Source organism: Plectropomus leopardus, chromosome 17, assembly GCF_008729295.1.
Source record: "Plectropomus leopardus isolate mb chromosome 17, YSFRI_Pleo_2.0, whole genome shotgun sequence".
Classification (NCBI taxonomy): domain Eukaryota; kingdom Metazoa; phylum Chordata; class Actinopteri; order Perciformes; family Serranidae; genus Plectropomus; species Plectropomus leopardus.
Genome location: NC_056479.1, coordinates 849,962 through 876,562, shown reverse-complemented (window position 1 = coordinate 876,562; position 26,601 = coordinate 849,962). Strand labels below are relative to the sequence as shown.

Sequence of the window (26,601 nt, the reverse complement as noted above, 5' to 3'; positions counted from 1 at the left end):
TGATGTTGATAAGTGCCACTCTATCATAGAAAGTCATGCTTTAGCAGAAGGAGCTTTGGCATCTAAAAAATAGACAAATATTACAAAAAAGTAGCAAGGATTTGCAGGCTACTGGCTGCTGCATCTACATGCACTGCCGTCATCATAGCAATAAAAGAAAAAAAAAGCATACCTTGTTAGGGTTGCAGTGGTACAGTCAGCCAATAAACATATAATGGAACAGAATTAAAAAGATACCTACTTTCTAACGGTGGCTTTGGATGAAGAAAATTAAATTTGTTTTGAAAATTGTGCCTCAAGACACAGATCTGGGAGTGGCTCCTGAGGAGTGATGGCTGGCACCTGGCTGGGTGTGACTGCTCACCTGTAGAAACCTTATTCCTCACCTGCATGATATCTTGCATGAATTTTGGGCATGAATTATGGACATGACCTTTGGCGCTTAACTGGAACTGGTGTTTAACCTGTATGTTCTCTTCCAAATCCAACCTTACTAATGCAGCCACAGTATCCCCAGTATCAAGGTTGAAAATGAGATGGCTTAAAAGGTATTCTGTGATATCTCCATGAGTTGTTTCAGATCTTCCAAATTTATTAGAATCCCTGCACATAACAGTGGCATCTGAAGCTTTTAAAGCCTCTGGAAACTTTGCTTGAAATAGTAAGAATGCACATCTTAGAAACTTGGCTTGAAATAGTAAGAATGCACATCTTAGTTGAGTGTCTCATTAAGTATACATAAATCTGACTGAAAGAAAATGTTCCAAACTAATAGAAAACCCAGTTCAAAACAGCTCATTTTGAAGATAACTTCATTTTGAAGTTCCAGGGTGCGCTCTGATGCTCCCAGAGTGCACTGCTCTGGATAAATGAAAGGTACATTCCAAAAGCTCTCCGAATTTACCAGCGGTCCAGTTTGTGAGGGTGAGGGTTTCCGAACACACACTATTGAAAGGAGTATGGAGGGATTTCAGTTTGCCATGTTAAATTAGTATCAACTGACAGATGACTTTGAATTTTCGATTGGCTTTACTCATACTATATGATAAGAATTGGGGATAACCCACCAAAATCAACCAGCTTCAGGAAACTGTGAAAAAACTAAAATGACAATATTTCAGATTTGGGTGATTTGGGTTCCCAGAGGCTTTAATTGTACTTCCATGAGCATTTCTATAGTTGTAAATATGGTATGTACATTTTGGGGTTAATATTGGGATAACAGGGTAATTGAACACAATCAGATTTTGTCTGATTAAGTCACAAACACAACATGACACTGCTGAAAAAGAAGCAGTAAGCATGTTTTTGAAGTGTGGATTAGCTGGTGTGAGATGCTCAGCCCTGCAGCGTTGTCTCTTCATCATGAGCTCGTAGCAGGGATCCCTGAGGGGGCGAGTGGCTGGAAATCACCGTCCTTTCAGCAGCATCATTTGTGAAAGAGGAAGCAAAGCAGAGCTTTCTACTCACTGTCCTTTGGTGCAATAATTAAGCCCACAGTGTCAACAGAGGGAGAGCCACAGAGCTTATCTCTAATAGATAGCGACAGAGCAGAGAACTTCAATTAAAACCTCAACCCTTACTGCGTGCTCATTGGCTTACATGCATTATGCAGTGGCCTATTACAGCCCAGGCCCAGGTGGGACTGATCACTTCTCTTTTAAATATTAGCATTTGATTTCCCTGACTGTTTCTCTGAGGACCTGAATCTTTTCCTAACCCATTTCTCTATCCAAGTTTTCTCTGTCTGTCAAACTCCAACCCAGTTCTCTCTGTCAATCATTAAAGTTGGTCTAATTTGAGCCCAATTCTGTCCATTTCCTTTTCCATAATTTACCCCTCTTTTTCTCATTATCATTCTGTCTTTATCCTTGTCAGTTCTGCAAATACTACTTTTCTTTGTTTCTTTCATACTTGCTGTGTAATTGTTTGACTAACTGATTCTCTGTCAGAATCTCTGAATGTCAGAATGTCTGTCAGTGTGTTAATAATAGTATGCAATATGCCCTATCTCCTTAGGATATTTTTCTATAAAGTAATATTGAAGGAAATTATATATACATATATATAATGCATTTGACGTCATCAGAGTGGTGGTGCCATCTTGTGTTTTCGCGGTGATACAGAAGTGGGGGGGAGAGAGATAGATAGGTAGATATAGATCGAAAGTTTGATAATATATATTAAAACCTGAGAATACATATGAAAGTTTGACAATATATATTAAAACCTGAGAATATATATGAAAGTTTGAGAATGTATATGAAAACCTGAAAATATATATAAAATGCATTTGACGTCATCAGAGTGGTGGTGCCATCTTGTGTTTTCGCGGTGATACAGAAGTTGTGGCAAGATGAGAGAGTCAGCAAGAAAGCTGATCTCAGCCATTCTCATGAATGAAGACAACATTAACAGCCTCGCGTATGCATGTACGGGTCAAAATAATACAGGTAATCGTATTCAACAGTAACGCTCTACCGACGAAGAAATTCATTCGCTTTTTAATCGAAAGACCAAATGCAGTGAACGTCCAGAGCCAAGCAGTCCCCCTCCTTATCGAACACAGAGAGAAACTCGTACTTAAACACGCTGGTGCCGCCGCCAGCCCCTAACTACAATCTGCACCTGTTCACTCGAAAGGCCCAAGAAACAACATGTAAGAATATTCAATGTAGGCTATCTGAATTGTTGTTAAAGAGTAAGATCCTTTGTTTCACCAGAAACGGCCTTTATCCCCCTCTTAAAGGTAGCCAGGCCTTCACTAAACAGTCATTTTTACCCCTGCCAGGTTATTGTGTGTCTCCGGTGAGTTTTAAATAGTTCAAATCCTAATCAAATTACACATCATCATTTATTGTTTTGAACATCAGGTTTTTACTTCACATTCGCATAAAAGGAGGAACTAGATAGCGATTTACAAACCAATTTCCAGGTTACCATGGTAACTGATCCTAAGTTTAAATTCACTTTCTGGAACAGAAAAACAATTTCCCTCATCTCAGCTTAACAAACTCAGTGTTTCACGAAACCTGCTTTCTGGAATACAGCCCTGTTTTTGTGTTGTGTGACTTTGATTAGGATCTGATAAAAGCAGATAAAAAGAACTCCGTCTGCTGCGCTGCATCACAGACCCGCAAAAACATTGGATATTAGAGTGACCCCACAGATAGAGTGACACAAAATGCCCCCAGCTCCAAATATATATGCATACGCTCAATAATTGGACACGTCAGATGATAGCCGGACGAAACCGGTCATGTGCAGCTGAAATGCTGAAGTGTAGTGGAAATCACGAGCGCAAACAGAGAATGGCATTGGACACTCCAGCTAGAGATGGTCAAGGTGATCCAGTCTATTTGGGGGTTGTGAGTCTGGAGCCAGGGTAATCCCAGAACCACGGGAGAGAGGGGGGAGGGGATTACAAAGAGCTGGATATTTTCATTATGATTCCCGGAGATGCTGAGGGAGATTGGGGAGGTGCAATGCGTGATTGAGGCAATTAATCTGCTGTCGAGAGCTATCACTTTTTTGGGGGATCCAGGGGCTTGAGGGAGAGACCAGCCTTTGCAACAAACGTGTCATTGATGACGTTGTCATCGGCCCCTGAATCAATCAACACCTGGGTTTGAAAGGAGTGATTCTTGTGACGGATGCTGGCAGGCAGGGAGATACGGGAGGGAGAGCTAGGGGGATGGTCGTTTGGCTCACCCCTGCGCTTTCCACTACTGATGAGCCCTCCCTTTTGGCGCAGAGGGGGAGAGAGGCCATGCTTGACCACAGTAGATGCACAGATTGTTGTTCATACGGGCGTTGGCGTTCCACAGGGGTAAGCCCGGGCTCGGCCTAGCTGCATAGGCTCCTCCAGGGCAGCAGGGGGCACTAGGGACTGGGAAGGAGGGTGGGAGGCACTTGGAAGCGACAGCAGTTTCTGTTGCAGCAGGTGAGGTATAGTGTCATGAGTAAGAGCAGGTGAGCCATCATGGCTAGATTTCCACTGCTGATCCCACGTTGGTGACACAGTTGTCTTAAGTGACGTGCGGTGAGGTTCATGGCTAGTGACTCTTTCAGAGTCAGATCTACAAATACAAATGAACCCGAAAGAGTATCTTCTTCATCATCTGTACGTCCTGTGTCTGTCAGGCCAATGCGTCACATTTCTGCTCAAATTGGTCATAAAAACTTCAGTCGTTTGCGTTCTAGAACCCGAAGTGTGTCGCGGATGTGTGCACAACAATATTGGATATCCAACATTTTGTTTTGAAGCACTCTAAAAAGTACATCTGTTTCACTAAAATTGTCCTCATATGTCATAAGTAAGAAGCATGTTGATGCTTTTGACAGCCACCGATCATATCCTGTTGCCAACATCAGAGTGTCATTATCCCAGTTGTCAGGATTTTCCACCATAATGTGGAATAAAGCACACAGATAATTTTGGTACACGCTTATTGTCTGAACCAGCCTAGAGTTAGAGCTCCATCTTGTGGGCGCTGCTCTGGGTAAACGTCGCTTCACCACCTCATCCATTAAGTGGGTGCGCTTTGTGGACTTGCTAGAAAACGCCCCTAGTCCCTCGGCTGTTTTAAAAAAGACTTGACATGCAGGTATGCACTTTGCTGAATGCATTAGTACAAGGTTCAATTTGTGCAGGTAACAGTGGGTGAACATGGCTTTGGGCACCTTCTCTTTAATTTTAGCCTGCACCCCATTAAGGTCTGATGCCATTACAGAAGCCCCATCATATGTCTGAGCTACAAGCTTTTCAACACAGTTGTATTTCTCCAACACACCCATAACATACTCAGCTATAGCGGGGGCTTGTCTGTCTGCACTTACATCATCAAAACCAAAATTGCCTCCTTTACTTCACAAGCCGCTTCAGTTTTGGCTCTGCCTCCCCTGCCTCCCCTGAATGCATGTCACTGGTTGTCTTCTGTCATCACTTAGGTGGTAGTTTGGCACGCTTCATGTAGGAGGAGGGCGCCGTTTTCCCCCCTCACTTTTTGTGTTGTTTCGTTGGTGTCCTCAGACAGAATGCCAATACTGTCATCCTAGATCATTTCCTGGAGTGTGCATTGGTCGCCTTTAAAGCAGTGATCTGCCTACACTCCTGACGAATCCTCAACGCCTTGCTGTGACTTTAATATGCTCTGGGCATTAGCTAATGTATTTGCAAAGTTAATGGAGAGCCCTGTGTCGTATGATTTTGGGACGAGTTTAGAATGGCTGGCATGGACCCAAGTAGTTTTTTCTGTGACCTTTACAGCTGTTTCAGTGGGGAGCACCTGGAATGGACGGTGATATTGTCTCTGCTTCCATTGATGCTTCCTGTGGACTTTAATGAGCACCCAATCGCCTGGCTTTAGGTTCCGAAGCACCGCTGTGGCTGCTAAGGGCACTTTTCACCTGAGAATGCAATGCTAACAGAGTAGCAAACAGTTCGACACAATTTCACAGCATTTCATCATCACATGAGGTTGTCGTTGGAATAGAATGCTTAACTGGACCTATGCTTAACTGGACCTACTGAACATGATTTTAAAGGTGATGTTCATTTCTTACGCGAGTGCACATTTAAAAAAGCACTGGCGGAAGTGCTTTAACTCATGACAGTCCATTTTCATAGCAACCTTTCGCCCGTTTTGCCTTTAATTTACAATTTTCACATTTCATAGCACTGGTTCACTGTGGATGATAAATACAGTGATGACGTATTAGAAGTGATCATGTATATATTGAAGCCTAAAAAGTGTGACACTTTAGGGAGCACATTGCTGGTCAGTCATCATGACTGATTGTTGAAATACCCCATGTAGGTGCCTTTGCCACTGCACTGGCATTGTGTTTAGCTATGGTAAAAAAAACTTCAGCCCATTTACTGAACATGTCGACAATAACAAGACAGTATTTCTTTCCTTCACATTGTGTTAGTTCAGTGAAATTCATCATAAAATGGCCAGATGGTTTATGCATTGTTGGCTGCACAAATCATACACCTCCTGTAAAAATCTTGTGCAAAAACTGAAAAATCTCTGTGTGTGAAATGCAGGGTTAAAAGCAGTGCACATTAAAATGCAGAGTTAATAACAGTACACCTTTCCTCTTTTGCACTAGATTTTGACCAGAGAGCAAGTGAAGTTGAGAGTGATTGGAAAACAGAAAGGGTTAACTTCAGTGGGTGTGTTTGGCAAGACAACATGGAGGGAATCTTGAACCATAGACAGCTGCAGCCTTTCTTGAAAAAAAAAGAAAGGTTACATCTGTAAGGATGAGAATCACATTTGACTACAGAGATGGAGGCAGGGAGCTAAATGGCAGCTAGCAGGCCCAACATAAGACCATAAGACACAACCGCAGCTGTTACTGCTGCAGCTACAGCTCAAAGACACAGAGCAAGTCCAGCTGTCACAGGATCAAAGTTAGTAGAAAATAACAATCAGGCCATGATTTTCTGTCAAAGAGATGTCACGTCACCATCCTTTAGTCAGTCAAGGCTCTGTCAGTTCTGTCAGTCCAGTTCAGTTTGTTGGTCGCAGTGAGATTTAACCATGAATCATGGAGGAGAGAGTTGCCTCTATCTGATTTGGAAACCACTGTTTACAGTGTGATGTCATACCTTTTATTTGTATACTTAGTAACAGTTTTTGACATCCTTTGGATGGCAGTTATGCATTTGGATGTGGATGGACAGAGGCATTAACTGCCTGCAAATGCTGGACAAAAGCGGTATCATGAATTTTCTTTACAGGAAAAATGGGTAATTGCACAGGAGAGTCATGACAAGGAAGAAATGACTGCAGCCTGTAACAATGAATCAAAAAGAACTCAAATACTTTTTAGCGCTTTGTGTTTAAACAGCTATTGTTTCATGCACTGCCAGAAATCAGACTTTGGTTAAGGAGCTCAAACACACAACGGAAAGGGGGGGCGGGCCGAGAGATCCAAGACAAACAGAGCAGAATGGGTTGGCCGGGTATACTGTAAGTAGGCGTGCAGGTAATTAGCAGTTTGGTGGAGGAGTTGTTGAGGCATTGTCCTGCTTCTGAACCTAACTTAACAAATTAATTTAATTTCATTAGCAAGGACCACGCCACAACAATATATCGTTAACAAGATTTATTGTAATATGAAGGTTTGGTTGTATGGGTCGGTGATGGATGTGAGTGGCTGGTCTAGGAGGAAGTCTTGATGCCGGGTAGAGGGAGACTCAGAATGGGTGTATCGTCTTGTGCGTGTCCACCAGATCCAATTTCCAAGCCCCCAGATGTGTCTGAATTGGATTGAGCTCAGCTGAACATGGGTTTGACAGAGGTCTCTGAGATTATTATGGATGTATAGTCAATATGCCTGAGATGACTAACGGCCTAAGATCTGAATGGTTTGGTCTGAGATACCCAGTCTTGCTGCTGTGGACGCTGTACCGATGCGGAAGGATTGGCAGGAATAGTGTATTGTAATTATACCTTAAATGTGAAGGATCGCGAACCACCTCCGGCAGTAGTAGCCTCCGAAACCCAAGGAGGGAGCCACTTCTGTGTAGAGCTGAATGTCCTGGGGATGAGTGACAAAGTTGGCGTAGACGAAGGAAACGCCGTTCCAAGAAGACAGAAGCGTCTGCCACAGATGCATCTCCATCTTGCAACCCTCGTCAAGAATGAGACGATTGAGAAGAGAAGGGACGGTCGCAGCTGTGGCGAGGAGGTTGGGCAAAAAGGATTTTTCCTGAGGAATCATGTGGGTGGCATAGTTGAGGTGGCCAAGAAGGGCCAGAAGCTGGCGCTTGGTGCACCTGTCCACCAGGAGATAATCGCCTGAAAGGCGACCGAGTCCAGGGTGATGCCCAGGAACTCAATGGAGGTGCTGGGCCCTGAGGTCTTCTCCTCGGAAAGGGGGACACGAGGTCTGAAAAGGGCTAACCACCCGTAAGGGTGGTTAGCCCGAAGCGAGGAGGCGAGGACGGTGGACTGATGACAAGAAGCCAAAGGTGAGGCACATGGAAAAGTAATAGGCTCCCTTCCAGCAGACCCTGAAAAAATGCCAGAAGTCGGGGTGATAGGCAACACCTTGAGGGTGCTCGTGATGTCTGCCTTAGAGAGTCAGGCCCCACGGCCAGCCAAGCAGATGAGGGTGATGGCATCGATGCGTACTGCATCGAGAAATCCGGGCTGGGAATAAGGCTGTTGATGGAGGGGACAAGCAAGCCATGGGAGAAGAACAGGTCGATGACCAACCTATTCTTGCCAGAGTACTTCGAGGACTGACAAACGGGCCAATCATGGAGCTGTCCACGCCTTCCTTAGCCAACAAGGCATCAACAGTGCAGGGTTCTGAGAGGGCAGACTGAAGGTTGAGGCAAACGAGGGAAGCGCCAAAGCAACAGCAAGGACAGTTATCTTAATGGGCTTGCCAAGATGCCGTGTTAGTCAGTCTGCTGGCGTAGTCGGATTGTGGGGGCAGGAAGACCTGGCATGAGCCCCCCTTCAGAAGGAGCAGACATGCAGGAGGCGGTAGTTGGACAGGGCAAGGTGGTTGAAGTTGTTGCAAACCATCCGACCCCCCTAGTAGAGGATCGGCCGGCCCTAGTTGTCGACCCCCTTGGGTAAAGGAATGTTGATGGAGGGCCGAGGGATGATGGGAGGTGGGGGCGCAGCTGGTGACAGACAGCTGAAAACGGGTGTAGTGCGCAAGGAATAGGTTGGCTGGGTATAAGTAAGCAGGCAGGTAATTAGAGGTGTGGTGGAGGAGTGGTTGAGGCGTTGTCCTGCTTTGGAACCTAAGTTAACAAATTAACTTCATGTGTGGACACAGAGCTCATTCTGAGTCAGAGATACAAAAACAGCTGCAGCCTCCTTTGTCCAGAAAACATGTTGTAAATACAACCTTTCTACTTCCTGATTAATTTCATACCATCCTTTCTCAAACTTTCAAAACTTTCATCTGGTCCCTCAGAAACATGTGATGTGCAGTGTAATCAGTCTGTCTGCATATAACAGATTGCTGGGTGCTGTGTGTGCTTATGTGCATGTGCCTTTTTGAGAAACTCAGCATTCACCTGATTCTGTGAGGACAAGAGACCATTCTAACGTGTGTAGGAGTGAGGTTGGACTGTATTTTACCATTTGAGCATTCACAGGCAGTCTGGTTACTTTAACCCATCTAAACATAAAGTTAATAGAAAACCTAAATGGCAAAATTAGATTGCTATCAAGTTAATGGGACAATGTTCAGATAACAGAAAAAAGTGCTTTGTCATGGTATCAGCGAGTGTGCATGATGAGGGTGTGGTGTAGAGTTCCATCACAGAGATGTCATGATGTTAATGCTTTTAGGACAGATAATGTAGCTCCTGAATCAACTTATTTACTGTTACATTAAAATTTACAATGCCAATTTTCTAAATCCTTTATGTTCATCATTATACAATTGTAGGTTGTTCCATTTTGATTATTTTAACCATAGCTTCCGTATATTCAATGGCATTCACTATTTATCATAATCAGTTTGATATGGCTTCGATGATGTCTTGTTCTGCCCATGCTCTTAATACCAACACGGGGCCTCCTTGACCTGGTGTTTCCATCATCAGCATTTCCACAACTGAGAGGCTCTGGCGGCTGCTTGGGCTTTATTTTGTTCTGACACCAGGTGGTGGTGGTGCGGATGAGCTTCAATCAGCAGCTGCATTTCCTGCCTGTGTTGCTTCTCCTTCAGGATTAGGGTGGAATGGAGCATATGGGGGAGGAGGAGCAGAATCCAGATCAGGGTCCAGCCAGAATGGGTCTTATGATTTGCATACCTCAGTCAAAGAAGTTAAAAAGAGTGTTAGTTTGTTCTTATGTGTTATTCTGTTTTTGTTGTTGTTGTTTTTGTTGTTTTGTTCTGGTTTTTTTCTTTGTTTTATTTTCATCTATCTTGTCGCTCTGCTTTAACTCTTTCCCTTTCTTTCAACTCTATAGGCATAGGCCTATAGCGTGTGGAGAGAATAGGCTGTCTGCCGTTAGTGGCTTATTAATCTTTCCCTGTTGTTACAGGTTCCTCTACATCTCTCTGCTCCCACGTCTCCAAACATGTCTTACGCTGGTCAAGCTAATATAAGCTAAAGCTTCCAATCACTGGGAAGCCCATTTCAGTCCATTTATCATATTGATCCACAGATGTGTTATCCTTTTGGATCATAAATGTAACAATTGGTGGAAGGAGTTTAGGAACAGTGACCCCATCAGATTTCACTTTACTCTGACTTTTACGCAATCTCTAGTTATTCGTCTCTTGTGTTTCCAAACAATAATGGTACACTTGTTAGGCAGATACACCAAAACTGAGTGGGACACTATGAAGTAACCAGGACATGTCAGTCCACATTACCATCCTTGTGTGAGATTTTACCAGTATTCAACCTGCACTTTGTTCAACTCTGTAATCTCCTTTGAAAATTATTTACTGAAATTTATTTACTCACTTTTTACCTTGTAAGTTCTTTATCCCCAATATTCCAGGATTGGAGCGTTGATCCGGTCTTCACTGGTGACAGCCTCTTACCCACACGGACCTCTGTCTTCCAACAGAGTCCAGATCAGCCGCCCGATCCCATCTTTATCACCAAGTTTGCGGTGGAAATTACAGTATTTCAGTTCAGAGAAGTGGATAAATAAATGATAAAACAAAAAGCAGCAGTCTTTTGGATATTTTAATGAAGTAAAGAGAACAAAAACAGAAAAGGATTTAACAGAGTCAATCCATTTCAGCTGAAAGGACAGAACTCAGGCTCCTAGGGTCCTTTCCATTACGCTAATTTATCTTCCTCCCTTCCTACCTCCTCCGGTGACCCGGAAATCGTTTCCCCGCCGCTATCTTGAAGGATCCTCAAACTGCATAAATGCGCTTGGAGGAGGCGAGGATGAAGGAGAGAGGAGGCTTCTGGAGAAGCCCAGAGCGAGGATACACCGGTGTGTCCTTCACGGAAGTCTTTTATCGAGTGGCAAGACAACAGAGCTCCCTGAGGGTCATGGAGATTCTTCATTTGCATTGTGTCATACATATGCCGCACCTCCTCACATATCTTATTTATTCTCACAGTTTATTCTCTCAGTGCTCATTCTGCAGAGTCACTAAAGAGATCTGTAGATAATATCATAGAACACTGACGCATGATGAAATGTAGGACTGATTTAATGCGCCGTCTAATTGTGTGATAAAACTAACAGTGAAGTTTTAGGATATTTTTATTATAGGTGTTTTGGCATCACGCAAATCAGCAGCTTATTTCCCTTAGTCCTTTTATGTTTTTGTTTTCTTAAACTGACATTTCAATTAGTGATGTGTGTTTCTACATAGTACATCGGTAGGAAGACAACAAGTTCTCACCTATCTTTTATGTGATTACACCTCCAGTATGATCTTGTGTGCACAGCTGATATCCTACAGAGGTTTGTTTACGTGATGTTAGTGTATATTTAATATAGCCTATTCAGTGTGGACACAGAGACGCTTCCTTGATATTAAAAAACGCTGTTAGATATGTGCAGAGGGAAATATTTTTAGTGGACATTATGACCGGAGAAATTAATCTTAATATGTAGGAACTGAGCAGATGTTCCTGATGATGAAGCTGCTGCTGTGTGACAGAGATGGAGAGAGAGGAGAGGAGAGGACAGGAGAGGAGAGGAGAGGAGGAGGTGGAGAGAGAGGAGAGGGTGATGGCACAATGTTGTTGTTGCTTATATAATTATTAATAAATTACTCAGAATCCTGCCCCGTCACTTTATGACCCACTCGCCCTAATTCTGCGATATTTTTTAATATGCTCACCCGGTAGGGGGGTCATCACGAATACACATTCTTACACAGAGAGGCTGTGTGGTGTATAACTGTTCAGATAAATAATGCAAGAAAATTAATGGCCTAAATGATTATAATTCATATCCCTATATGAATTAGATTGTAAAGGATTCTTCTCTCCCAGTCAGTCTGACAGCTGATCAGTTATGCAGCATGTCATATGCTACTGACGTTGCTTCAGACTGACGCTGTGGGACGGAGGATTTCCCAAATCACACCTCCTCGACTCCTGTGGGAGGGACTACGACACGAGGAAAGGAGGCGAGTGGAGGATGCTTGGATTTGGGTTAGCGTAATGGAAAGCACCCCTAGAGTGTACTGAGTGAGTCTGACAAAGAGGATCACATTCAGTCACACATTTAGAATTGCAAACACAGTGTTAGGAAAATAAGGGAGGTTACCTTCACTGAGATAAGGTTTTCTGGAACAAGGAACGTTTGTCTCATTTTCCCAGCAACAGCAAGTTTCCTCACACAGAAATGAAACTTCCAAGGACAGTTGGTCAGATGAATAGCACAAGTTCATGAGTTAACTTAGGAGCGGCTGTAGCTCAGAAGAGTGGGTCGTCCTCTTTTCAGAAGATCAGCGGTTTGATCCCCGGCTCCTCCGGGCGACATGTTGAAGTATCCTTGAGCAAGATAGTGAACCAAGAAATTGCTCCCGATGCTGCATCATCGGAGTGTGCATGTGTATGAATGGTTACTACCTAGTAGATGGCACCTTGTAAGGTAGCCTCTGCCACCACTGTGTGAATCTGTGTGTAAATGGGTGAATATGACATGAGTGGTTGAAAACACTAGCGCTATACAAGTACAGTCCATTTACCATTTAACTTCAGGTCAAATCAAAGTTAATATAAGGTGATTAAGGTTAATGTATAAGGTAAATATAAGGTGATTAATGTGAATACATAAGGTAATGGACAATTTCTGTCTGTACAGACAGCATCAGGTAATAACGTGCACTCGTGCTCCTTATATTATGTGGTCGCATAATGTAAGGAGTGCAAATGCACTTATAGGGCAGGTGGCTGGAGAGATGGATCAGTCCCACAAACAACCAATTTTTGTGCAGGAGTCCAGAGTTAGATTCCCATGTGGATGTGTGTGTGTGTGTGTGTGTGCGTGCGTGCGTGCGTGCGTGCGTGTGTGTGTTTCCTCCGCCTTACCATGTGCCTTTTTTGCCTAAACTTTACCATCTGTGACTTTCAGGCCTAATCCAAATTATTATTACAGTCTGTGCTGTTGTGTAATCACAGGGACCATGCCGCTTCATCCCACTACACGGGCATTTGTTGACATTACGGTAACAGGCTGCATCATCCCACCATGAATGCATTCCATCATGTGCATTTGTTGACATTACTGCAGTGGCATCCCAAAGCATAAATGGCTGGCGCACAAGAGTACCTGCAAAATCATAGGTTTACACGGAAGTGAGTTGAGTTGGAGTGAGAAGGCGTTGTTCTGATGGGGACCTGACCCAACAACCTTCCAGTTCCCAAGCCAATTCCCTATGGACTAAGCTACTGCCATGTTTCTAGTGGGTGCATTTCTGCTGCAATGCTGTGGTAGTTGTACCAAATATGTCTCACACAGATTCACAGATTTCATCATTACACTGTATTCATGAAAAAGGCAGTTGTATTGAGGGTAAACATGTCAAATTTAACAAATAAAGTAAACAACAACAATTTGATCCTTTGTTGCCAGAGGAGAAAGTCCCCAGACTCCCTTAAAAATCATAGAAATTTGAAAGTTGTTGGGGTTTGACTTGGGTTTGACCTGGGGTTTAATTTGATAAGCTTTGTAAATCACTGCCTAAAATATATTTATGAGGAAACATGCCTTGTTGTTAATATGGTAAACTTAACACATTGAGTTATTTTCTTCTATATATAGAAAACATTGTGTCAGTTTATCCCAGCCTGTAATAACGTCAGATGAAACCTGCTCAAAGGAGTGCCATGCATGCAGTTATTTCTGACTGGATGTAATTCATTTTCATGCAGTTCTGTGAATAAAACACTTCTTATAGCAGGGATACTCATCTTGCTTTGCCTGGGGCCACTTTGCAAAATGGCAGGCCAGTTGCAGCAGCCCCATACATGTTTCTAGGATTTTAGCACATTTCTAGGATTTCAGGACATTTCTCAGACATTTGCAGGATTTTAGGACATTTGTTGGATTTTTGCACATTTCCAGGATTTAAGGACATTCCTTGGACCCATGGTCACAGAAGGGATCCGTTACAAATCTTCGTGAGCCTGGTCACACAGTACGTTTACATGCACAGTTTAGTCAAGCTACAGTCATAGTTGGATTAGGCCATTTAATTGGACTACCGCCCTTGTCCCAGTATACAAGCACTGGAGGAGAATCCATTTATTGACGGAAGTATGTCTGACTCCACCAAAACTGGTGAAGATATGCCCCCTTTCAGCTAGCTGCAATAAACCGATATTATTTATATAGTCTATGACATAGACTGCATCACAATTATATCTGTTTGTTTACAATAACTTTGGGGTACAAAACCGCCACGTCAAGTACATATAATCAAATAGCACTGAACAAACTCACTTGCTGTAAGGTTTTAAAATGTAATAAAACACCAGACTCCATTTTAAAAAAGTAATCATTTTACTCCAATGCATGGCCGAGTTGCTGCCTCCATCAGCTGTTGTGGAAGGTTAAGATAAAGATAAAGAAAATATTCAAATATCTGTGCATTTAAAGTGGTATTAATTTTTTAAGGGGGTAAAACCTTTTTTCTGCAGCCCAGTCCACAGCAGTACATCACTTACCTTCATGCTGGTGTTGTGGGACTATATTTTATTTTTCAGCACAGAGCACCTAAGCGCTGAACACCAGGCACCCCAAGAGTATTAATGGTTGATGTGTTGCCAGGGGCATTGTGAGGAGCTGACAATATACAGCTCTGGGGCCTTACGAGCAACAGGAAGTGCTGTTTTAATCCACACAAACAGAATCACTTTGTTTGTTATACACTGTAAATATAGAGGTATAACTTTGTTTGTATGTCAAAACAAAGCAAAAGGACAAAACCCTATGCTGAATGCAAAGAGCAATAGAAGAAGACACAGTAAACAAGACGTCTGTCTACAGATACATGCGTCTAAATCACTGCAAATGTGACAGTATTTGATGACTTCGGAATGAGAATGTGAATGGGCTTGTATTTATTGTTGAACTGTTAATGCTAAATGGACCTGCATTTGTATAGTGCTTTTCTAATCATTTTGACCACTGAGAGTGCTTTCACACTACAAGTCACATCACCCATTTACACACATTAATACATAGATGGCTGAGGCTACTGTACAAGGTGCCACCTGCTTTTTATACAATCACACCCACACAACAATGGAACAGCTATCAGAAGCAACTTGGGGCTCAGTGTCTTGCCTCAGGATACTTCACTTTGCTGTCTGGGGATTGCACTGCCAACCTTCCAATCGGACGGTGATCCGCTCTACCTCTGACCCACAGCCCCCCACTGTCCACTTAGAATCCTAACCTTACACTAATACTATGGAGTTGTAGAGACGATACAAGTTACTATGGCTCATACTGTGAAAAAAACTATCAACTTTGTTTTCCTGTTTCTTCTTAGATAGCTGTATGTGAGGGAGGTACTAGGCCCTTTGAAAAGGCCACAGAAACACTTTAAATTAGTTATGAGTCCATTAAGTATGAATCAGATTCAAATAATGAAAATCATTTTATGTAGAGTACATGAACAAACACACAAAACTATTAAAGCTCGTGTTGGTAACACAGCAGGAGGATGTGATTTTTTTGCTTGTCTCGTGTACTTCTTATAATGTAGTGGCAGTTTCAGCAAATATGACACAAATTTATTTTCATAAAAGTTTCCAACTGTAGCTTTGAGAGTGAAGTAGTACAGCAGAACTGTCTTCTTGCTCTGTGATTAGGGTGAAATAGTCAGTTCTGAAATCTCCAGAAAAAATATGAAAAAAGAGGTTGCAGCAAACCCTGTCACACATCACAGCACATCCTACTTTTCCTGTTTTCCATTTTGTCAGAAGACAAAGCTGGTATAGTTCTATAAGTGGGCCACAGTGCTGCTAGGGCTGGAGGCAATGGGATTACCCATGTTAAAAATAGAAAGAGGGCTCATTAAAGTACTTAAGGCACAAGTGTCATGAAACAACCCCCACATAGACCAACAGCTTCTCACAGCTTATCTGCAGTGCTATTGCATTCAAATGAAACTTTTACAGATTTTTCTCATTGAGAAAAGTAGTTAACCCAGTGTCATGCATTTTCAGTGTTGTACACAAGAATTCTTTTCTGACTATGACACTGAACATAATTGTGAACGACCATAGTACAATACAATAAAAAAAGTCAGCATACATAAGGAGTAACATCTTCACACTTACTTGATGCCACGTTTGATGGAGACATTTTTCCATTAAACTTTTGTTGCAAGTAGCAAGTGTGGAAGTTTGATAGCCTTGAACCTATGAGATGTACATAACATTTACCATTTGCAATATCTTAGTCAAAGGAACACTTCACTTTTCAACCAGCTTTGTATCAAAACAATGTGGATATTATGTGTCGTGAACTTCCCTTCACCAGCAAAGTGTCTCTGGCATTCTGTTGCACTTTTTACAGGCTGTACTTCTCTGTTTTCATATTGCCTGCCATTGCAGACACAAAGAGTTTACAGCTGATCAAGAGACACACTCACCCCTTTCTCTCTCTCTCTCTCGCTCTCTCTCTCTCTCTCTCAAACTTGGACCACAATCTCACCAAATGGTAAAATTAGGCAGCACTGATCAATTATTAATTAAGATTTTATTACTGCACTGCCTACATCTCACTTCAAATGTTTTTAGAAACACATTTAGTGCCCTGTTTAGCTGCAAGAGTTTGTGGTGGGTGCCATACTGCTTCCTTTACAGTGAAAACGGAGACGAAAAAAAATTGAGATTAAACTGTAAAATTAAGCAACAGTGATCAAATATAAACCGAGATTCTCTTTCTGAGCTGCATATTTCTCATCTCAAGTTTTCAGAAACTTGCTTCACCTTATTGTTTCACTGTAGCACAAGATCATTGCTTGCTGGCCAGCTACTATTGTTTCATACATATGAGTAAGTGCTTCTTGTTTCGGTGTAATGGTAAATGGACCTGCACTCGTGTAGTCTAGTCTTTTCTTATGTAGTCTTCTCTAGTCATTTTTGACCACTCAAAGCGCTTGCACACTATAAGTCACACTCAATTATTCACACACACATTCCACTAGTGTCCGAGGATACTGTACAAGATGCCACTTGCTACTCAGTATTTTATACATTCACACACACACTAATGGAACAGTGTGTGTGGAAGAGACATTAGGAGCAATTCTAGGTTCAGGTTCTTGCCCAAGAACACTTGGGCAAGAAATTGAATGTTGGCATGTTTACCCGAGGAGCTGGGGATCCAACCTCTAATCTTCCAATTAGAGGATGACCTACCTCTGAGCCTCAGTGCTTAGTGATGTGGTGCATTGCATTCTGGTACTTAAAATGTTTCTCCCTCTGAGCAAAAGCCTCCTTTGTCTTTGTTTCTCTTTTTCTTTTTTTGCTTATGTAGCACCAATTTCAAAAGAATCTGCATTTTTTTCTGCATATACAGCCCAGTTTTTATTAAAAGGCCATATTTCTAGTAAAGAACTACCTCTTTAAGGATGGTTAAACATAAGTATTTGTGGCACAGATTGGATCGATTGTTTTCTTCAACTAAAAAACAGTGTCATACCATGATGCCAGGTGAATCAATCAACTCGAAGTAGTTGGGAATTCAAAGGTCAAGTCAAGTGAAGCCAAGTCAGCAATAGTGCACAGCAATAGTGGAAACAGACACATGTCATATTACAATAACAATAGGTGTGAAATTATAAATTGCACTCTATGATGATATTGTGGGTGTTGATAAGAGTCTCATGCATAAATTGATAGGGAGGTGTCCAAAGGCATGATCACAGCATCGGCACAACCAGGACCAAGACCACGATCAGGGCGAACGGGGGGTACGGTATCAGTGCAGCCACAGCACGAGCACAACCAAAGGCAGGGTCACAGCGCCAGCACAGATATCACAACAATCAGGCACATTTTTTCTGTCCTAGCAAAAGTTATAGAAGGAAACACATTCTTTTAGACATGCTCTCACCCCAGGTCGTCACATATTGCGGATTTGTTTGTGGACTTCCACATCTACATATTATGATCTAGGTATCCCTCTGCATCTGCCCTTTATGTTCCAGAATGCCACTACCGACCCCTGAAAGTTAACAAAAGCACATGGTGAGATTAAACTACAATAGCACATGCTTTTGTTGAGGCAACAAAACCGCTTGGCAACCAACACTGGTATGTTGACAAAAGCACATGCTTAGGATTAGGCAATAAGGGCACGGATGGTTAGGTTTAGGTAAAAAAAAAGGCACATTGTAAGGTGTAGGAAGCGAACACAGGACTCCCACATGAAAATCTAGGGTTTGCTGGATCCATCTACCGCCCCTCCTGCCCGCTCTAGCGACCTTCATGTTCCTTATATTACATTGTTACTGGCAGCATGTCAACCTGACACTGTTCAGCATTGCATGTGCTGTCACCAAAACAACCACCACTGATGCATCACTGGAGATGCATCCAGATGCATAAGTGTTGACACAGGATATGTGGTCAAATGCATCCCAGACCACCTCAGCAAGTGGTTTCAGTGATCACATCACAGGGCATCCTGGTGATTGTCCACATATTATATTGCCATGCCAGGGGCTGTCTGGTCAACCAGCAGTGTAGGTTCTGTCTGGTGGTATTTAATGACTTTAGAATGAGAATGGGCTGGTTTATACCAGTTATAAACAGGCTCCTCCTGGCATCTTATCTGCCTGGCCTTATCCACCCACCTCCTCACCTGCATAACCCAATTACCCACCTGCTTCCCATTCCATCTACTAAGATCCAGCTCCTCTAATACCAGCCGAGATTCTTTGTTCCAGGACAGTTTGTCATCATTGCAATGCGATTAGCTAAAAGTCTGCTCCCTTTTACCTGCTTGTTGCTTGTCAGACCAACTGCCCAACAACTTTTTGTATGCCTGTTAACTTTAGCTTTTCAAAGTAAATTACTGAATTCATGCTGCTGCCTGTCTGCATTTAGGTCAAATCCCTGTCCCCATCAAGATAATTTCTAACCCACACAAGTGATATCCTAACATTTTATGTATACTGCAGTTCATGCCTATTAACCTTGGTGAATATGGAGAAGTTTATTCTTTTCTAGCAAAAGTTACAGTACAATACATATTGTTTCACATCACTTTTGGTCTGCCACAAAATAATTTTACCCTCCCTGTAATGTAAGGTGATGCCATTTTATAAAATTGTTGAGATACTGGGTCTCATCATAGGCAGTGGAGGACTGGCAACATAGGCAACTCAGGAATTTCCTAATAAGCAGTCCCAATCTTATTTGCTGATTTATCATTATTTTTCTGCAGAAATGTTTTCACAATTTCCCCTCACATGTAAGTCTGATGCATGGCTCAGCATATAAGTCAAACTAACTCCAGAACTGTTGGACCAGTCATTGTGAAATTTGCAGGATATGGCCACATAGGTACCAGAAACATACCTTGCAAGTTATGTTTGAATCAACCACTGGTTGGCTTAAAAAGGAAAAATAGTTTTTCTATTTGCGTCTGATACCAGTTTTTCGTTTAGCTTAGCTAGGATTCAGAGACACTCTTGTCGTGCTTTCAGGTGTTTTATTATGTTAAATTTTGGTCCACTTGCTGTAGTCCAGTGTCTAGAACCAAACTATGGTTATCTTTGAGGCCCCAAAGGGGAAGTCACAACTGAACAGATTCAACAAGCCAATTGGTCAGGAAATCATTGACGGCCATTAGCATATTAGCTGTTGCAGTGGTAACAGAGTAGCAGTGAAATTATAATCATAACAGCGATGCCCATCCATCCCTGTCTGTTTCTCTGTAGATGGGAGGCACCATGTACAACACGGGAAAACATGTGTCCCTACGACCCGACAAAGCCCACATGGTGAACATCTCGGGGGGCCCACTGGGTTACAGCTACAGGCTGGAGGAGGTCCGCCTCCATTTTGGTAGCGAGGACGCCCAGGGTTCAGAGCATCTCCTCAATGGACAGGGCTTTCCTGGAGAGGTAAGAAATAAGACAAAGATGACACAGACTGGATTGAAGTATTTTTGGAACGTTCATGTAAAAATGCTGAGAACTTTTGAGGTGCTTCTCCCTCTCGTTATGCAGAACAGGTTGTATTTGTACTTCTGTCAGAGATGTTATAGAAGGAATGAATTTTGGGCAGAGCAGAAGAACCACAACTACAGCCAAGGATATGTAACAAGTAGTGATAAGAAGTTTAATCAGTTCGTATCGATACACGGACACGCAGCTGTGTGTGGATGCAATTTTGGAATGAAATCGAGACGCATCAGTCATTAAATGTCTGCATCAGTCATTAAATGTCTGCATCTGTAAAATCCAATCCATTTAATATTAGATTTTCTATTCATTTATTTTAAAGTGTTTCCAATCAAATAATTTAATATTTCATTTTGTTTCACCTACTTCTACTGGCAGCACGCAGTGAGCATTACATCTGTGGCACTGTGTTGTTCTGTCCTCCATGCGGCTCTATATCCCACCAGGAACGTCTGTAAAGCGTTTCAGAAGCAGTGCGTCCTGCCAGCTGATACTGTAGACTTTATGAGATTGTGCTTATTGAGTAATTTTCCCTTAAATTTGTGGTCATTGTCCCTTGATTTTTGCGATTCTACCGTGGGACGTTGTTGTGCTGCAGCCTGAAGTCCAGCCACGGAGAAGTAGATTAAATAATTTAGGCTGTTTTTCATTCAAAAAACATGCTCATCTTGAAAATTATACATATCAGTAAAAATATAGAATAAAAAGAAGATTTGTGGCTGTGATTTAGTAAAAAAAAAAAAACAGAGTGATCTTATTAATTGTAAAAATGAATAATTAATAATTTAATCATAAATGAAAGAGATATGTAGAGGATTTTAAGCATGTTTTTGTTAGTTAAACTTGACCTTAAATCCATTTTAAGGTGTTTTATTTTGAAAATTGACCGGATGCAATGCTGCTTGACTTCCTGCCTGGTACGATCTGCTCTGTGTGACTTGGCCATAGACTGTATAAAGATCATATGAATGAAAGAGAATGATGAGCCTTCTTGCTGCTGAAAATATTGTACATTGTTTTTCATATTGCTTTTAATTGTTCCTAACTTGAGCATCCTTAATTCTGTGAGCCAGGTGGATTAAAAGTGTACCCTACTGTAAACTAAATAATCAAGCTCATTGAACTGCATAGCATCATTCCTTTACATCGTCAAATCACATTGTGTCAGATGGAATTGCACTGTGTTGAATCAGATCGTGTTAAGTCGCACTGCATCATGATTGGGGTGGGTCTTATCGTATTGCATCAGTAGTTGCTGCATTATGTATCTTTAATGTATCGGATTGGTGACAATGTATCGAGATGCATATCGTATTGGCCTCACACCAAGGATGCCCAACCCTAGTTGCAAGTAATGAATAATGATGAGGCTATGTTTGTGAAAAAAATCAACAGTATGTAGAAGACACTCCATATGACATTCCACTAGATACTCTGGGTAGCCTATACCCTTCCAGAAAACAATGGAGTTGTCTTCATGAACCTATAGGAAAAAAAACGTCATGCCTGACATGTATTAATCATCCAAGCACAGTCTAACCTAACATGTATTAGACCCAAACCAAAATGCACTCAACCCTGACAGACCTAGTAAATAGAGAATCAACACAGGCACCAGAATTATGCACTATCAATTTACAAGCAGCAGTGTTTGAAAAGCTCAGCTATATTATAATAATGTCCACGTAACGACAGGTTTATATGCTTTAAAGACTCTTATAATTAAATGCCCTATTTTCACCACCTGCATCAACTTCTTTGTCACCAAGTTATGTAGCCAACTTGGCCATAGATCACCTCGACCCCGGTGAGAGCCAAGGCCAGAGGCATTATGTTTTCGGGTTGTCTGTCTGTCCATCCACCTGTTCTTGTGAATGCAATATCTCAAGAACAGTGAGGGAATTTCTTCAGATTTAGCACAAACGTTCACTTGGATTCAAGGATTAATTAGATTTTGGTGATTGTCAAAAGTTAAGGTCACTGTGACCTTGTCTGTCTCATTCTTGCGAGTACGATATCTCAAGAACACCTTGAGGGAATTTCCTCAAATTTGGACTAAAGAATTACCTAATTAGAACCTGATGGTCAAAGGTCAAGGTTAAGGTGACCTAATAAAACATGTTTGTGGTCATAACTAGATAATTATTATTGTCCTTTTTTTAAAAAAAAAACTCCTTTTATTGAGTTTTTTAATGTACACAATATAAGCTGTGCCTACTCTATTAACAGCAGTCACCCCAACCCCCCCTCCCGCCCTCCCCCCACCCCCCCACCATTTAGTATCACAAAAAAGTTATATTAGGTCAACTTAGTCTACAAAGAGAAGGATCAGTTTTTGTAGCATTGGTATCTATTCAGTCATGTCTGGTGTTGGGTATTCATTCTCAGAATGTGTGCTGTGAGTGTAATCATTTTCAGTTGTTGTGTACGAGCATTTCAGCTGTGTGTTTTTTGCATTTCAGTTGTGTCTCGTATGTCTTGAATTGATGTTGGTTTTTTATGTAATGTGATATAGTAATTCTAAATAATGTACTAACATTTGCCCTCATAAAATCTTTGCCCATGATTTTTAGGTTCTGGTTTTCTGAAAAATGGTTGGAGATACACTTTAACTGTCAATTGTGAAGTTGGTAAATAAGTTTTTTCAAAATACAATCTGTTTTTTTTTTCCTTACTTTCAATTTTTCAAATAATTCTCAAATTTTTGTCCAGCTTTTATAAAATACAAGGTGACCACAGAACACACCATGAATTTTTTTCTGTATCGTTATGTCAAATAATTTCTTGACATTCTTTTCAAGACTGTAAGCATAGTTTTATGTTGTCCTTTATTTATAGATTTCATATTCTTTGTTTTCCTGTTTTTATTTTGTTTTTTATTCGTTTTTTTTCGATGTCTTTTTTCTTTTTTTTTTATTTTTAGGATTTTTTTTTTTTTTGTTTTATTTGTTTTTTAATTTTTTTTCTTCTTGTTTCGAGGACTTTTCTTTTTTCCGTCTTTACGGTCGCTACATTCACCCTCACTTTTGTCAACGACAACCCTCGCAAAGTTTTTTTGAATAGAGAAATTTGAACTCTTCTCATTGCAGTTTGCTCTATCTTCTATTTTATGCAGGTCATACAAGTGTGTTTTTTTGCATCTCTTTGTTATTTATTCAGCTTTTTTGCCATGATGGGTGTACTTATTAATCTAATAGGCAGCTTCATGTAATACTCCCGTCACGTTGACCTAGAAAAGTAACTCTGCTGAGATAACTCCTCCAATACCTCGATACCTTGTTTGAAGTCTCAGACTCCTTGTTGAGAAAGTTGTCTTCTTTTTCATGAACTAAGAAAATAGGTATTTCATTTTTTTTCTATAAAATATAGGGGAACTAGACCTTTATCACACTACTGAAAGGAACCCTCTCATTGTTGCTGCCTAACACTCGTTACTTATTTACCTTGAGGGCTCTAGCTCTATCTGGTTTACTTTTAATATCAAACTAGCAGTGATTCCCTCTGGAATGTGTCTCTGCTGCAGAGAGCGACCAGCTGTATGTACCAGAGGCTGTTCTCCAGTGGGGGATAGGCAAGTGCGGATCGGATCCGAGCTCAGTGAGGGGGTGATTGAGGAGGCCTAATCATGAGGGATGTCCTTACAGGGATGGAGGTAAGCCTTGACGTCAGCTGCCATCACTGCACCATCAGGGACTGATGCATGACCGCAGGGAGGCGATGTCATTTCCCCTCAAGCATGGTATAAATCAAAGAACTGTCACATGCAAATATACCGACACTGACAGCTGGGCAACTAACGAAATGTGTTTCAGTGGTGAGCTGGCTCTTTCAAGTGTGGCTGTGAAGGACACTGTAGTGGCTAGACACAACATGAAAACTTGTTCACTCAGTACATAGCTTATAACATCATGAAAGTCCAAAAAATTGACCAAGTTCCTTTGCTTATTCACCTTTATCGCAAAAGGCATGACTCAAACTTGTTTTCATAAACTTTTTGTTCATTCTCCACAGATTCAAATACGAGAGAATCAAATCAAAACGTTCAAGAAATTGTGGTGAAAACTCACGAGTCACATACGAATGCAAATGTCCCTAAGATTAGCAACATGCCTGATTTTTGTCAGTGGACAGATTATGAGAGCTCGTCTTTCAGTGGCTAACTTTGGTGCACTGGTTTAGTCCAAAAAGTAATAAGATGTAATACTATGAGACAAGTTGCCAGTATTAACAGTTTTGTAAACAGTCTCGCCAAGAACATGATTATGTTAGAAGCAAAGGGCAAGATTCAACTCGATTGCAAATAGTTGCCTCCGTTAGGTATTTGCCATTTTTGCGTTAAGATGTTCTGCTGCAAGATTTGCTATCTTATGCGGTAGTATCGTTTTTATTGTTTGTGAGCCCGAGTGTTTCGTATCATACAAAGATTTGCTCTTTTTATAACCTGGCTATGATTCATTTTCATGGAACGCCACCGCGTACAGGATGCTAGTAGATTCTAACATTTTTCAGGTGCTCATGTTATTATGTCTGCGTTTTTGGTTTGAAATTGGTTGAATGGTACCCTTTCACATGCTTCTGGGAGTGGCGTCACACTATTGTTCAGTTGGTCAAGTTGTGAGTACATTTTTTTTTTAATGTTTAGGAAACACACTTTTGTATCCAGTTATTACTGAAAATTTACAATAACTAAAAAAAAACCATTACTGCTCTGCAGAGCAATACATCACCACATTCTGAGGTAGTTTTTTCACGTAATTAAGAATGCAGGCCCATGGTCGCCACCAGTTGCAAAAATTATACATTTTTTTCATTCTCAGCTATCCGGATTGTGCTTGTTAAGGTCACCTTTGTGTTTATGGGTCTGTGCCAAGTGCCACACCACTGGCGAAGCGTCCATGTTGTCCAGACTCCCAGCCAGATAAAGAAGTTCGATCATATGAATGAAAGAGAATGATGAGCCTTCTTGCTGCTGAAAATATTGTACATTGTTTTTCATATTGCTTTTAATTGTTCCTAACTTGAGCATCCTTAATTCTGTGAGCCAGGTGGATTAAAAGTGTACCCTACTGTAAACTAAATAATCAAGCTCATTGAACTGCATAGCATCATTCCTTTACATCGTCAAATCACATTGTGTCAGATGGAATTGCACTGTGTTGAATCAGATCGTGTTAAGTCGCACTGCATCATGATTGGGGTGGGTCTTATCGTATTGCATCAGTAGTTGCTGCATTATGTATCTTTAATGTATCGGATTGGTGACAATGTATCGAGATGCATATCGTATTGGCCTCACACCAAGGATGCCCAACCCTAGTTGCAAGTAATGAATAATGATGAGGCTATGTTTGTGAAAAAAATCAACAGTATGTAGAAGACACTCCATATGACATTCCACTAGATACTCTGGGTAGCCTATACCCTTCCAGAAAACAATGGAGTTGTCTTCATGAACCTATAGGAAAAAAAAACGTCATGCCTGACATGTATTAATCATCCAAGCACAGTCTAACCTAACATGTATTAGACCCAAACCAAAATGCACTCAAACCCTGACAGACCTAGTAAATAGAGAATCAACACAGGCACCAGAATTATGCACTATCAATTTACAAGCAGCAGTGTTTGAAAAGCTCAGCTATATTATAATAATGTCCACGTAACGACAGGTTTTATATGCTTTAAAGACTCTTATAATTAAATGCCCTATTTTCACCACCTGCATCAACTTCTTTGTCACCAAGTTATGTAGCCAACTTGGCCATAGATCACCTCGACCCCGGTGAGAGCCAAGGCCAGAGGCATTATGTTTTCGGGTTGTCTGTCTGTCCATCCACCTGTTCTTGTGAATGCAATATCTCAAGAACAGTGAGGGAATTTCTTCAGATTTAGCACAAACGTTCACTTGGATTCAAGGATTAATTAGATTTTGGTGATTGTCAAAAGTTAAGGTCACTGTGACCTTGTCTGTCTCATTCTTGCGAGTACGATATCTCAAGAACACCTTGAGGGAATTTCCTCAAATTTGGACTAAAGAATTACCTAATTAGAACCTGATGGTCAAAGGTCAAGGTTAAGGTGACCTAATAAAAACATGTTTTGTGGTCATAACTAGATAATTATTATTGTCCTTTTTTTAAAAAAAAAACTCCTTTTATTGAGTTTTTTAATGTACACAATATAAGCTGTGCCTACTCTATTAACAGCAGTCACCCAACCCCCCCTCCCGCCCTCCCCCATCCCACCCATCCTGGCTCAAGCAATAATAAAAAAGAACAATAAGAATGTCAACAGAGAAAAGAAAGAAAATATATATTTTTTTAAAACATGTTTGTATGCCCATGTACATACAATATGAATATTCTTGAGTATATAACAGTAATAGAGACAATATCAACTCCAAATTTTAATATTTTCTACCTTCATCAAGAGCGTCACATCCTGGACTCATTGGGTAAAAGATAAAGGCTT

General features: G+C 41.3%; 1 protein-coding gene across 1 annotated transcript in view; it reads left to right on the top strand.

The window, feature by feature from the left end:
* The window catches only part of LOC121956787 (carbonic anhydrase-related protein 10-like), a 208,771-nt gene that overhangs the window by 142,440 nt on the left and 39,730 nt on the right, over positions 1 to 26,601 (top strand). Inside the window, exon 4 of the mRNA XM_042505171.1 lies at positions 19,885 to 20,070. Coding sequence (XP_042361105.1) covers positions 19,885 to 20,070 — 186 coding nt within the window. The remainder of the gene's footprint in view (positions 1 to 19,884; positions 20,071 to 26,601) is intronic.